The following is a 15,013-nucleotide window of genomic DNA, read 5'->3' on the forward strand; positions in this document are numbered from 1 at the left end:
ATTCAAACATCAATGTCGGCATAACTTGTGTTGGCTGGCATAGCAGCAACGCTGTCTGTTACTCACTTTCATTTAAGGATTTGACCATGATTTTTCCCTAATGAATTGGCCTGTTATTAGGAACACCTGAGTGTTCGAATGACGTCACAGATCAAACAGCCAATCAAAAAGTGGGGGTGAGGGCGGGTGTGGCACTTTTCACTTTCACTTAAACTTTGACAGTGACTTTTCCCTAATAAAGTGGCTTGTTATTAGGAACACCAAAATGGCGGTGTATCAATTAGTGTCCGTGTGACATCACAGATCAAACAGCCAATCAGAAAGTGGGGGTGAGGGCGGGTGTGGCACTTTTCACTTTCATTTAAGCTTTGACCATGATTTTTCCCTAATGAAGTGGCCTGTGATTAGGTACACCTGAAAATGGCGGTGTACCTAATAGAGTGTCCGAATGACGTCACAGATCAAACAGCCAATCAGAAAGTGGGGGTGAGGGCGGGTGTGGCACTTTTCACTTTCACTTAAACTTTTTCCCTAATGAAGTGATTAGGTACACCTGTGTCCATGTGACGTCACAGATCAACCAGCCAATCAGAAAGTGGGGGGTTGTTTGGGTGTGGCACTTTTCACTGTCATTTAAGCTTTGACCATGATTTTTCCCTAATAAAGTGGCCTGTTATTAGGAACACCTGAAAATGGCGGTGTACCTAATGGAGTGTCCAAATGACGTCACAGATCAACCAGCCAATCAGAAAGTGGGGGGTTGTTTGGGTGTGGCACTTTTCACTGTCATTTAAGCTTTGACCATGATTTTTCCCTAATGAAGTGGCCTGTTATTAGGAACACCTGAAAATGAAGGTGTACCTAATAGAGTGTCCTTGTGACGTCACAGATCAACCAGCCAATCAGAAAGTGGGGGGTTGTTTGGGTGTGGCACTTTTCACTTTCATTTAAACTTTGACCATGATTTTTCCCTAATGAAGTGGCCTGTGATTAGGTACACCTGAAAATGGCGGTGTACCTAATGGAGTGTCCTTGTGACGTCACAGATCAACCAGCCAATCAGAAAGTGGGGGGTTGTTTGGGTGTGGCACTTTTCACTTTCATTTAAACCTTGACCAGGATTTTTCCCTAATAAAGTGGCCTGTTATTAGGAACACCTGAAAATGGCGGTGTACCTAATGGAGTGTCCGAATGACGTCACAGATCAACCAGCCAATCAGAAAGTGGGGGGTTGTTTGGGTGTGGCACTTTTCACTGTCATTTAAGCTTTGACCATGATTTTTCCCTAATGAAGTGGCCTGTTATTAGGAACACCTGAAAATGAAGGTGTACCTAATAGAGTGTCCTTGTGACGTCACAGATCAACCAGCCAATCAGAAAGTGGGGGGTTGTTTGGGTGTGGCACTTTTCACTTTCATTTAAACTTTGACCATGATTTTTCCCTAATGAAGTGGCCTGTGATTAGGTACACCTGAAAATGGCGGTGTACCTAATGGAGTGTCCTTGTGACGTCACAGATCAACCAGCCAATCACAAAGTGGGGGGTTGTTTGGGTGTGGCACTTTTCACTTTCATTTAAACCTTGACCATGATTTTTCCCTAATAAAGTGGCCTGTTATTAGGAACACCTGAAAATGGCGGTGTACCTAATGGAGTGTCCGAATGACGTCACAGATCAACCAGCCAATCAGAAAGTGGGGGGTTGTTAGGGTGTGGCACTTTTCACTGTCATTTAAGCTTTGACCATGATTTTTCCCTAATAAAGTGGCCTGTTATTAGGAACACCTGAAAATGGCGGTGTACCTAATGGAGTGTCCGAATGACGTCACAGATCAACCAGCCAATCAGAAAGTGGGGGGTTGTTTGGGTGTGGCACTTTTCACTGTCATTTAAGCTTTGACCATGATTTTTCCCTAATGAAGTGGCCTGTTATTAGGAACACCTGAAAATGAAGGTGTACCTAATAGAGTGTCCTTGTGACGTCACAGATCAACCAGCCAATCAGAAAGTGGGGGGTTGTTTGGGTGTGGCACTTTTCACTTTCATTTAAACTTTGACCATGATTTTTCCCTAATGAAGTGGCCTGTGATTAGGTACACCTGAAAATGGCGGTGTACCTAATGGAGTGTCCTTGTGACGTCACAGATCAACCAGCCAATCAGAAAGTGGGGGGTTGTTTGGGTGTGGCACTTTTCACTTTCATTTAAACCTTGACCATGATTTTTCCCTAATAAAGTGGCCTGTGATTAGGTACACCTGAAAATGGCGGTGTACCTAATAGAGTGTCCGAGTGACGTCACAGATCAACCAGCCAATCAGAAAGTGGGGGGTTGTTTGGGTGTGGCACTTTTCACTTTCATTTAAACCTTGACCATGATTTTTCCCTAATAAAGTGGCCTGTTATTAGGAACACCTGAAAACGGCGGTGTACCTAATGGAGTGTCCGAATGACGTCACAGATCAACCAGCCAATCAGAAAGTGGGGGGTTGTTTGGGTGTGGCACTTTTCACTGTCATTTAAGCTTTGACCATGATTTTTCCCTAATGAAGTGGCCTGTTATTAGGAACACCTGAAAATGAAGGTGTACCTAATAGAGTGTCCGAGTGACGTCACAGATCAACCAGCCAATCAGAAAGTGGGGGTGAGGGCGGGTGTGGCACTTTTCACTTTCACTTAAGCTTTTTCCCTAATGAAGTGGCCTGTGATTAGGTACACCTCATGGACACTTCAATAGGTACAATACACAAGGTAAAAACAAAAAAAAAGTAAATAAAGTGTTGCGAACGATTGAACAAAGGGTAAGTAACCGTACTTTGAAACCCTAACCCTACTTGAAACCCTAACCCTAAACCTTAACGCCAACCCTAACCCCAAAGACTTCACCTACCCTACTTTGTAAACCTAGCTTTAAACCCCTAACTCTCACCTAAATCCCACCCCCTATACTACTGGATTTCAACCCCTAGATAGTGGGTGTGATCCATACTTGCAATTGTTTGCATATGCGTACACATAAAAGCAACGTTCCAATTCTAAAATCAGATTTGGGTTGTAGCTCCCACCTGTGATTGAACCAAGTATTTACCGAGCAAGAGGGCATGTCTCTAACCATTCAGCTATCTCCACCTGGCATTCTGTGGCCGTCTGCACTCTTTTGTACTAGTGATGTGCATTCCAGTTAAGTGAACCCCTAAACCGAACCCTACTTTGAAACCCTAACCCCTAACCCGACTTGAAACCCTAACTCTAACCCAAACCCTAACCCTACTTTGAAACCCTAACCCTAAACCCAAACCTTAACCCAAACCCTAAATCCTAACCCTAAACCCTAACCCTACTTGAAACTCTAACCCAAACCCTAACCCTACTTTGAAACCCTAACTCTAACCCTAACCCTAATTGGAAACCCTAACCCTAATTTGAAACCCTAACCCTAATTTGAAACCCTAACCCTAAACCCTAACCCTACTTTGAAACCCTAACCCTAATTTGAAACCCTAACCTTAATTTGAAACCCTAACCCTAATTTGAAACCCTAACCCTAATTTGAAACCCTAACCTTAATTTGAAACCCTAACCCTAATTTGAAACCCTAACCCCTATCCCTAACGCTAACCCTACTTGAAACCCTAACTCTAACCCAAACCCTAACCCTACTTTGAAACCCTAAACCTAAACCCAAACCTTAACCCAAACCCTAAATCCTAACCCTAAACCCTAACCCTACTTGAAACTCTAACCCAAACCCTAACCCTACTTTGAAACCCTAACCCTAATTTGAAACCCTAACCCCTAACCCTACTTGAAACCCTAACCCTAACCCAAACCCGAACCCTACGTTGAAACCCTAACCCTAAACCCTAACCCTAAACCCTAACCCTACTTTGAAACCCTAACCCTAATTTGAAACCCTAACCCTAATTTGAAACCCTAACCCCTATCCCTAACCCTACTTGAAACCCTAACTCTAACCCAAACCCTACTTTGAAACCCTAAACCCTAACCCTAAACCCTAATTCTACTTTGAAACCCTAACCCTAATTTGAAACCCTAACCCTAATTTGAAACCCTAACCCTAATTTGAAACCCTAACCCCTAACCCTAACTCCAACCCTAACTCTAAACCCTAACCCTAATATGAAACCCTAACCCTAATTTGAAACTCTAACCCTAAACCCTAAACCCTATCCCTAACCCTACTTGAAACCCTAACTCTAACCCAAACCCGAACCCTACTTTGAAACCCTAACCCTAAACCCTAACCCTAAACCCTAACCGTACTTTGAAACCCTAACCCTAATTTGAAACCCTAACCCTAACTCCAACCCTAACCCTAAACCCTAACCCTAATTTGAAACCCTAACCCTATTTGAAACCCTAACCCTACTTTGAAACACTAACTCTAACTCAAACCCTAACCCTAATTTGAAACCCTAACCCCTAACACCTAACCCTACTTTAAAACCCAAACCCTACCTGAAACCCTATTCGAACCCAAACCCCAACACCTAACCCTACTTTGAAACCCAAACCCTACTTGAAACCCTATTCGAACCCAAACCCTACTTTGAAATCCTAACCCTAAACCCCAACCCTACTTTAAACCCTAACCCTACTTTGAAACCCTAACCCATAAGCCTTCACCTACCCTACTTAGTAACCCTAGCTTTAAACCCTGCTTTGAAACCCTAACTCTCTTCGCCCCACCCCCTATACTAATGGATTTCAAACCCTAGACAGTGGGCGTGATCCATACTTGCACTTGTTCGCACATAAAAACGTCGTTCCAATTTTAAAATCACATTTGCCTTTTTAGCTGGATCGAACCAGGTATTTACCGAGCAAGAGGGCATGTCTCTAACCATTCAGCTATCTCGACCTGATTGTAAATGGCCGTCTGCACTCTTTTGTACTAGTGATGTGCAGTCCAGTTAGGGTCTGACCTGACCCATACACTTTCTTATTTACTTGTTTTTCTTTTACCTTGTGTAGTGTACCTATTGAAGTCTCCATGAGGTGTACCTAATCACAGGCCACTTCATTAGGGAAAAAGCTTAAATGGAAGTGAAAAGTGCCACACCCGCCCTCACCCCCACTTTCTGATTGGCTGTTTGATCTGTGACGTCATTCAGACACTCTCGTTCACTGCAAAGATTTGTTCTTTTGAACGAATCGTTCACCCACGAGCCAACACTACTGCACACTGTGGTCTTTCCATTCAAAACTCTGTCAGGTGAGTTTAAGTCTCAGAATTTCAAGAGCTGCGAAGTGCAAAGGAAGCCCTATTAGTTTCTTCAAAACAAACTGTAACCTGCTGGCTTTGTTTCTACTACAACTGTTCGGTGGATGCAGTTTACTAATTGGCCACTAGACGTCACTAGATCTCAACTATAGACTCACGCTGGCAGATGTTGGTGCTGTTATGAAACCATACTGTCACAAATTATTTTTACACATACACAACAGAATGACAAATAACTCGTTTCTAAATCAAATGATTTTTTTAAAAAGTGGTTTGACAACAAGAAAGTATATTGAATAGACGAATTTGTTCAAAATCAAGATCATTTGCATTTTTTAAATTGTTTGAAATTAAGTAAAAATATGTGATCTGCTTAAAATGGCCAAAATGTGTAGTGGCTTGATGTGAGTTTGTCACCTGTGTGCTAGTTAAATTGGTTCAAAATACATTCATCAGAACTATGAGCTGGAGATGACATTTCGACTTGGTTCTGGTTTGCTGAGATTACTGGAGCTCTTCCTGCGCCTGCAGTGTTCTTCTGCATACCGCTCACCGCGATGAATGTCTAGATAGGGATGCCAATGTTCCGAGGCAGAGCACAGTGACTTCACACGCTGTGAAAAGTCATACAGCAAGAAAATTGATGTTACTTGTTTGTGGCATTCATAAGAAAAATATCAAACAACGCGGGCATACACATGCATGAATGCTTGCACGTACACACACCTCCCACACTGTTCCTTGTGCTCTTATCATCTTATAAAGAGCAATGAGCGGAATCCAAAGAAGTACAAACGCTTCCATGCACCATCCCAAAGCCAGAGCCCAAACTGGGTATTGGACCGTTCCATAGGTAGGGGGTATGAAAGTCATCAGAGACCAGATAAGGATCACCTGTAAAATGAAAGTAATGTAAAATTAGTCATCCGAGACCAAATAAGAATCACTGGTAAAGTAAGTAACCCACGCTTTCGAGCCACAATCTGTCACAATCAAGACTTCCTGAAGTCAAAAGCTAATTACAATCACCACCTTTTCAGGGCTCTATTATTTTTTGATAAGACCAAGTCTGGCACAGTGCAGTGCAAATCTGTGCAGGGGCAGACAAGACTAAGTTCACCCAAAATATATCCAGTCAAACAACAATTAATACCTAACATCCTTATATTTTTTCATCATGTATTTGGCACTACAACAAGGGAATGGACCGCACCAATTATGTAGGTCACAGGTGTCAAACTCAAGGCCTGGTGTAGGTCAACTGTAGATTTTTGGAGAGGCCCTAAAAATGAGGTGCACGGAGTGTACACTTACCACTATAACACAGGGGCTGATGAAGAACCAACATGTTCTCCACCAGAACCAAAAACTCCAACTCTTCTTGCCAATCATCATCTCAACATCCATAATAAAAGAGTTTCCCCCTTAAGAAACATAAAAACATATTCATCTTCCCCATATTTAAGGTAGTTCACTTTAAGGTAGTTCACTTCCATTTGTTTCAGTTGTCATATTTACCATATATGTAGATGAAACCAATGATCTCCAAGAGAGCCAAAATGAGCATGACCCAGCTTGCGACAAATTGGTCAACAAGAGTCACCCAATATATCCCTGCCTGGACGCATAATGGAGCAGGTATACTTCCACGACCATAAGAAACGTGCTTAAAAGAGGTACCTGTGTGACGCAAGGTAGACCAAGGAGGAAGAGAAGAACACTGATTAATATGGTCAAGGTGCCATGTTCGGAGGTGAGGTGTTTAGGAGAGGAGTCAATCAGGCATGTGATGATCACCTCTAGAAGAATTTACATGAGAGCTTTATCAACAAGTTTCACACCATACAGAGGTTTACCGCTCTTATCCAGCAGAGTGAAGCCTCACCTACTGCTCCAAACTGGGAGTCCAGACCAACAGTCAGCAGCATGAAAAAAAATAAAAAGGACCAGATTGGAGAACCAGGCAGTTTGGACAGAGCGTCTGGGTATGCAATGAAGGCCAAGCCAAAACCTGCATAACAACACCAAATCTTTTTTTCCCCAAACTCTACAATAAAAGCCTCATAAACTTAATATTTAGATGTCATTATGTGTGACTCACCTTCCTTCACCACCTCTCCAACAGGCATTTTGTAAACATGAGCTATGTGGCCCAAAATGGAAAATATGGCAAAACCAGCCAGCACACTGGTTCCTAACAGAGGGAAAATAGTCCTGCAACTTTAGGGCTCAAAAGTGAACACTATTTAAAAGCACATTTTTGTCACAGCTTTTGGATTGGTTTGATGCAGGTGTGCCTTTTTTTGAGACTTCCCCAAAACAATGTTCATCATGCTCCTACCGGCATTAGTGAGTGTGACAATTAATGAATCCATCAACGCATTGTTGTGGAATTTGCTATACGAAGCAAGTGTTATGACTCCGCCCCAACCAATAGACAGAGAGAAGAAGGTCTGAGTCGCAGCGTCTTTCCATACCTGAAACACATATCAGAACAAAACTACAATCAATGAATGAATGAATCAATGAATGAAGCAATCAATCAATCAATCGGTTCCATACTTGTGCCTCAGCCAGCTTAGTCAAGTTGGACTCCGAGCCAATATAAAATTGGATCCCATCTCTGGCTCCCTCTAGTGTCACTCCCCGGATCAGCAGAATCACAAGCACCACGTATGGGAACGTTGCAGTAAAATACACAACCTAGAGGGAAAAGGTCAACTTTCTAAAACAGCTGATTTCGTATGATACGGTTCCGCAACACTGACTTACTTTTCCTGATGACTTGATGCCTTTGATGAGTGCGGCCCCAACAAGGATGGAGCTCAGCAGCAAACAGAGGGCCAAGTGCCAAACGACAGGACCTGTCTGGTCGATACTCGTAGATCTCTGCAGAGCCACGCGACTGTGGAAGTGGAGCCGGTATTTACAAACAAATCCACTAATGGACACAAACATGTTTGAAGCCGGAACACCCTTACTCCCAGTATTGCTCACTGGGGCTTTGCACTGGTGCCAAGATCACGTCGGATGAAGGACAGGTCATGTTTGCCTGGCTCCAATTGGCCACTAAAGCACCACTGATGTTGCAATACACTAGAAAATAAGAAATAATGAATCAATACTTGATGACCATATATCTTGATCAACATATTCTACAATAGTATTTTTAAAAGCACCTTCAGGAGTGTCGCTGCAGCTGCTGTTGTTCCAACTGAAGCAGTCGGACCAGGGCAGAGGAGACTGGAAGGAGGCAAACATGTAGTACACACTGTAGGCCATGATGACATTGTAGTAGATGGACACTATAAAGGTCAAAATCACCATGGCAATGCCAACACCTGAAAAGCAAGAGTCACATGGGTTGTTCTTCATATTTGTGTTCCTTCCCCTGAAGCACAATTTCCTGTTGGTCTGGTGTCTATTTGTCAAACTGAAATATTGCTTTGAAGTCAAACAATGCAGAGAATATGACAAATTCATTTTGAAAAACAGACTGGAGATTAGCTCTGGTTTGACGAAAGCCACCTTTAGTCTATTTTTTTAATCATTTTTGATGTTCATGATGTTTAGTAAAGATGAAAAACAGGCTTCAGACTATTTATTTATTTATTTATTTATTTGTTTATCTATTTATTTTTATTACTGATTTTTAGGCACAATTATTTTGAAGCACAATTTGCTATTTTATTTGAAAGTAAATAATTTTGTGACCACAAGTCCTTGGAAAAAAAAAACCTGCAAGGAAGTCATAAAAATAAAACACATTGTTAATCTATAATCAGGTACGATCATCTGCAAATCTTACCCTGTAGGATCGGCACTGCTCTCCAGACGTGAATCGGGCCTTGACTGCAGAATTGCCCCATTGCACTTTCCAAGAAGTAAAAAGGAATTCCGGCCAGTACCAACATCACAAAATATGGTATCAGAAAGGCTCCTGCTCAAAGGTAGGAAAAGGTTAGAGGATTCGTATCACATCAGATGTTATCAGATACACCTACCCCCTCCGTTCTTGTAGGCCAAGTATGGAAACCTCCAGATATTCCCGAGGCCGACGGCATAGCCAACGGTGGAAAGGATGTACTCCTTCTTATTGGCCCAGTTGCCTCGATCGGTACTCTTATCACCCTCGTCCACGTGCACATTCTGTTGAAATGTCCCGACATGTCAAAAAAACATGAATAAAGTGCCACAATGTGTTCAGGAATACTATTGCAATTTGTGTGGCTTTATGGAATTGCCCATAACAGAATCGAGTGAGTACCTGGTCAACAACGGCGGGGTTTGACAAAATAAAATCCTTCCATTTGTTCCAGCGATATTCCCTCATGTCCTCCTCTCACGTTCTCTTGAACTCTTCCTCATTGAGCTTTCTCAGGTAGTTCTCTTTAAGGCTCGGTCAGGTTGAGAAGTGGGAGCTCCTCCACCAATCACAAGCACTCACTTGACCGCCCTTGAAATGCCATTGTGTGAGTGTGTTCTGGTATTTCCCACTAAATGGGGACAAAAAGCCCTTTGCACTATCATAGTGTGTGTGTGTGTGTGTGTGTGTGTGTGTGTGTGTGTGTGTGTGTGTGTGTGTGTGTGTCACCCTCCTACAAAATGTTTTCATTGATTTGGAAACTGCTTTTATAATCAGACACAAATGCCGAGCTTGACCTTTTCCTTGTTTTGAACGCGAGGCTTGTAAAGTTTGTCTCACCTCATTGAACCAAAGCATGTGAATCTTATTTATTTATACCTCGAGAATAACTGGGGGAAGTTTACGTCTGACAATAGTGGTCATCTCAACAATGCCAAATATTGGTGGAGCAACAATACTTAGTATTGATGTCTGATAAGTTTTGGCGCTTTTGTGACATGACGGAGGCGCTTTAACATGTACAAACTAAACATACTAAATACATACAAAATTAAAATGTACATACTAAATGTTGTTTGACGATGAACATTTGTCTCATCATACTGACTAATATTGCAAGGTAAAATCCTCCACCCCTTCCCTTTAGGCATCTGAATGACAGTGTCCTTGGTTTTAAAATACAGTTTAAAAAAAACAAAACAGTAATTACTTGAAATTTACTGTCATACTCAATACATGATTTGGTGGATGAACAGACTAGAAGTACACGGATATGTTAATTTTGGGATGTTTTGTCCATGCAAAAAGTAAAAGTAAATAAAAATATCTTTAATACCTTGAGTCCAATCGTACAAAGTCAAGCTTTGTCATTTTATGAACAATTATCTTGCGACTGCAACTCTACTAGCTACCTTAAACCTCAACACGTGCTGATCGAAGCAAGATTTATGTCAATCTTGTCATGCAGTATATCTAATTCTATTCGATTACCAAATATATTCAAGTACATCAAAAAAGGGAAAGAAAAGTCACAGTACATTACAAAAACATTCAAAAACAAACCAAAAGACAAGAAATACTCTCTTCTGGATGTAAAATAATCCCACGGCAGTGGTAAAGTACTGCATAACAAAGTGGCTAATGTTAGCGGTGTTCTGAAAAGGTTGAATGCACAACTAAACATCAATGCTGGAAGCCAAACGCAGGCAGAGCGAGGAATCCGACGGGATATCCTCTTGACTGATCTCATTCCCATCCAGCCGCAGAGTTTGCAACTTGGAGAAATTGCTAACATCCACAATGTTGCAGAAACTCCCCAATGTGAACTCTGCAACGGTACAACACAACACAATCATCTGCTGACATTAACCTTATCCGTACACATATGGGACCGTAAAAAACATGGCCACATGCAGCTGGCACATTTGTTTCAATCATTTTCACTCTGTCGTATGAACTCTGACTGCGTTGCTCCATGTGACCGTTTTACCATGACATTACTGGCCGGTTCTTACCTTTGATGTGATTGGCTTGGAGATAGAGATGCTCCAGGGCGGTGCTGACCAGAGGAATTCTCTCCAGGCGGTTGAAGCTCAGATCTAGCTCTACCAGGACCGTCACATTAAAGATGTTGGAAGGGAGGCCTTTGTCTGTAAGCTGGTTGTGGGCCAATCGTAAGTACTGCAGCTGCGTGAAAGCGGCCAAGAAGCCCTCAGGCAGGGAGGCAATGGAGTTGGAGTCCAAGTAGAGCTGGTGCAGGTGTTCAGGGAGAGCCTCTGGCGCCTTAGGAGGAGAGATTTGGGATCTACAAAGGCTCTTACTTTGTACATACAAAGTTACACACCTTTGTCAACTTGTTGGCGCTGACATCTAACAGCGTGAGGGATGTCAGGGACTTGAGTGATGCACCCATATCTGTGATAGCGTTGTCATGGAGATGCAGGATTGTGAGGTTATCCATTCCCTCCAAGTCTGAAGGCGTTACCTAGGCAACAAGTATACGTTATTATATGGCCTTCTAATGAGCAACAGCAAAATATAACAAGGTGCAAATTGCTAAAGGATGCACAGCACTGGTAGAAGGCAAACGTATTCTGTAAACTGTGTCATTCATTTTGTGGCTGCTAGCTAGCTAATTGCACAGAGTAATTTGTAGAAATGTAAGTAGCTCACAATTGGCAGAAAATCACCGGTGTGAACAAAGGAGCACAGTTCATATACAGTGGGGGAGGGGAAACTCCTGGGAGATGCCAAAGTGCATCATCGAGCTCCTTTTAAGCCGTGACGGAATAAAATAAACAAATTTGGAAAACTGAAACGGTGGAAAAAGAGTGAAGACAAATTTAGTTGGTACCATCTAAGATGTTTGAGTTACTGTATTAAACTTAACTGAATCATTGCAATCAGTTACCTCAAACTACTTGAGTTGAAGAATTAAATAAATACTTTCATTTAATGAATAATTATTATTGTAATTATTTCAGAGAAATTATTTGTATGACTATCCAGCTACCACAGTGAGTGACCTCGCCCACAAGTGACACCACTGCTGCCAAGCAAGTGTTACCTTTTGAATGTTGTTATGGGTGATCCTCAGGTCTTTAAGGGTGCGAGGGAGGTTACGAGGGATGCCGGTCAAATTGTTGTGACTCAAATAAAAACGCTCCAGTCGTTCCAACTTCGAAAAGGCCTGAAAACAACATGGCGATCTTGATAAATAGCGCAACAATCAATCTTCTGAAAAGCTTTGCTATGTTTCTAAATCACTCTCGAGCCAACGTGCAACTTGTGTGCCCTTGCAACTAATGAACATACCTTCTCGCTAATCCCATCAGATGTCAGTCGGTTATTGTGCATCATGAGCCACACGAGATTGGTTGCGTTGACCAGAGCTGAGTCGGATATAGCTGAGATGTCGTTGTTTTGAAGGTACAAGTACTTCATTCGGGAAGGGATGGTGGGCATGAGTGTCAGGCCCCGTCCCTCACAGTACATGGCAATGGAAAAGGTCGGGGGACAGTCGCACTCAGGAGGGCACTCGCCTCCTGCCGTGTCCATTTGGACGGAGCTCTGGCGGCTGAACAGCCAGCCTAAAGGATCTTGGCCATGGCAGGGAGGGAGCGCAAGCAAGGCAGACAAGAGGAGGATCACCGGATGCATGGCAGCACGCACGCAAAATCCTCCTTAACCTGAATGGTGACAGTTATAAAATTAGCACAGTCATTTCAAAAGTACAAAGATGCAAAATAAAATTCTTGTTTTTAAAGGTGCATACTATAATGCTACAGTTAAATCAACAAATACAGAAATAAAAGCCACCACTAGCAAAGTTCTGCAATGGGGTTGCCTGCGGGGAGCAACATTCTTCAAAGTCTTAATCCACAGGGAACCCAAGGAGGAAGTATATAAAAAACAAAAAGCCATGGTTACAATGCACTCTTTGTAGCTGGGCCTCAAAATTGGTCCCAATTTTCAATGTCTGAGGAGCAAAGAAAAATGCTCGTATGATCCTATCAGCACGTGCTTATGGAGCTCTTATTAGGCCTCATACCGTTGTAATTGCAACACATTGACACATTAAAAGAGACACATTGACAGACACATTCCTATACATGCATGCAAACACACATACACACACACGGTTACATATTTTACCTGTTTGGCAATACAGGCCTCTTTTCAGCTTCGCCCTCGCTGTGTCCGAATGGTCCCAAGACTGGAGGGCACACGAACCAACAACAACAATAAAATAGTCGTCTCCGCCCCTTTTTTGCTCATTCACTGTGATGGTTTCTTCCACTCCACCATCCACCCTCCTGCACCCCATTTTGTAACACGCAGGTGAGAACACATTTATCGACCATTGTGCAAATACTGTTAGAACTGCATTAACTAATATCATTGTGCATGCAAACTGATGATTTATTTGGTAAATTTATGAGAGATTTTTTTTTTAAGGCAATGAGGAAGATATGAGCATAATGTCATCACCTGTGATGCTCCCAGCCACTAGAGGGCGTATTGTCATGAAAGGATTTTCCTGAATTGCTAGTGATGATCAACCAAACTAAGCTTTATTCTTTATGCAGCCTGCTTCGCAAAACTTCACATCTGTTGCTGAGCTTCCTCTCCAAGCAGTTGCTTCAAAAGGGTTAACTGAACACACGTGTGAGCTTGCCCACATGTTGGCTGTCTGGACTTAATGTGGGTCACTTCCTGCTTCCCTAATACCATCTGACTTTGTGTCCACTCTCTTCATTTTTTGTCCTTCCTTCAAAAGAATGTTACTTTTGATGATCCAATTTGCTGAATCACACATCATAAAAAAATATTCATTCATTTATCATGTTAACATGTTTCATACAGATCTGATCTAGATTATATATTCGGTAAAAATGTGTTAAGTTAGTCATAAGATAAAGATGTATTAGTTTTGCCGATGTGGGTTTGTTGCTTTGAACCAGGACAAAAAATCTGAATGAAACATTCAAAGTTTTAGGTGCAGCAACTGCTTATCTGTAAGGTCTTGGGCTTTGGATCGCAGGATTACATCCCGCTTGAGTCTGACATTGTGTCCTTGAGCACGGCATCGCCCACCCCCACAACTGCCCACCCCACCCTAGCTCAAGAAGAGGAGCAATGTTTTTGCGCCCTTTTCACTCTCACATCTCTGCTCGCATGCCTACACGTAGGTGATCTGGTTCTCTGTGAGTTGAAGAATATAAAGTAAACAATAGAAAGCAGATGTCTACGAACGCAAATGCAATGAACGTTGCGTCACAAAGACATTTTAACACATCGTGAAAGAAGGTTTATATGGAGGGTGTTTTCATTGTTAGTCCCTAATAACTTGTCCAAATTATATTAAAATCAGCTGTCGTTTTACATTTTAAGGAAGATCAGGCTGGAGATCAAATTTCTTTCCCCCCTGAATTCACTGGTACACATCTAAGAAACACTGACCCCTACTGTGAATGCTGAGAAGTTCTATACAGTTAACTAAAGGACCAGATAGTGCGTTTTGGGTTCAAAATAAAAAATAAAAAAATTAATAGGATGATAATAAAATCAGAGGGGAGATGGAATATAAAATGTAAATCTTTTGAAAGTTTATTCTGATAAAGTAATATTATCTGACTTCCCTTACTTGAAAATAAATACAAATACTTAAAAAATATATATATTTGTTTGCATTTATATTTAACCCATTTGCTTTGATGGACTATTTTTAGGATGACTCAAAAAGGTCTGGTCTTTCTTTCTTGACACAATAGGTCAAATATAGACACAATGGACTTTTACAGACAGTTAAGTAATATTGCCTGCAGAATTTGTATTTAATGTCACAATCTGTCAGTAAATAAAGCATCAATCCTTAACATAGAATTCCCTGGAGTGAAACTTT

General features: G+C 41.9%; 2 protein-coding genes across 5 annotated transcripts in view; both read right to left on the reverse strand.

Annotated features, from left to right (window-relative positions):
- Window positions 1-5,390: 5,390 nt before the first annotated feature.
- Window positions 5,391-9,699, reverse strand: LOC147049092 (sodium- and chloride-dependent neutral and basic amino acid transporter B(0+)-like). Its single transcript, XM_085923336.1, has 15 exons — window positions 9,511-9,699; window positions 9,248-9,392; window positions 9,052-9,183; window positions 8,423-8,584; window positions 8,225-8,339; window positions 8,016-8,148; window positions 7,806-7,946; window positions 7,585-7,720; window positions 7,345-7,437; window positions 7,129-7,254; window positions 6,924-7,042; window positions 6,762-6,861; window positions 6,558-6,667; window positions 5,970-6,137; window positions 5,391-5,857 (listed from the first exon to the last, which is right to left on the reverse strand). Exons 1-15 carry the CDS (start codon window positions 9,574-9,576, stop codon window positions 5,702-5,704), a joined length of 1,902 nt encoding a protein of 633 aa, XP_085779462.1. The 5' UTR covers window positions 9,577-9,699; the 3' UTR covers window positions 5,391-5,701.
- A 612-nt stretch (window positions 9,700-10,311) lies between these two features.
- The window catches only part of fmoda (fibromodulin a), a 30,118-nt gene continuing 25,416 nt past the window's right edge, over window positions 10,312-15,013 (reverse strand). For 2 of the 4 annotated variants that reach the window (XM_085924685.1, XM_085924688.1), the window contains exons 3-8: window positions 13,264-13,324; window positions 12,424-12,797; window positions 12,176-12,298; window positions 11,453-11,593; window positions 11,124-11,391; window positions 10,312-10,936 (exon numbers count right to left, since the gene is read on the reverse strand). In XM_085924685.1, the coding sequence (XP_085780811.1) occupies window positions 10,785-10,936; window positions 11,124-11,391; window positions 11,453-11,593; window positions 12,176-12,298; window positions 12,424-12,768 (1,029 nt within the window). In that variant the 5' untranslated portion in view covers window positions 12,769-12,797; window positions 13,264-13,324 and the 3' untranslated portion in view covers window positions 10,312-10,784. Of the gene's footprint in view, window positions 10,937-11,123; window positions 11,392-11,452; window positions 11,594-12,175; window positions 12,299-12,423; window positions 14,183-15,013 lie in introns of those variants that run through there. The other 2 variants (XM_085924689.1, XM_085924686.1) reach the window with 2 other exon arrangements.

The sequence above is a fragment of the Syngnathus leptorhynchus genome, chromosome 11, assembly GCF_054491065.1.
Source record: "Syngnathus leptorhynchus isolate UIUO chromosome 11, UIUO_Slep, whole genome shotgun sequence".
In the NCBI taxonomy this organism is placed as follows: Eukaryota; Metazoa; Chordata; class Actinopteri; order Syngnathiformes; family Syngnathidae; genus Syngnathus; species Syngnathus leptorhynchus.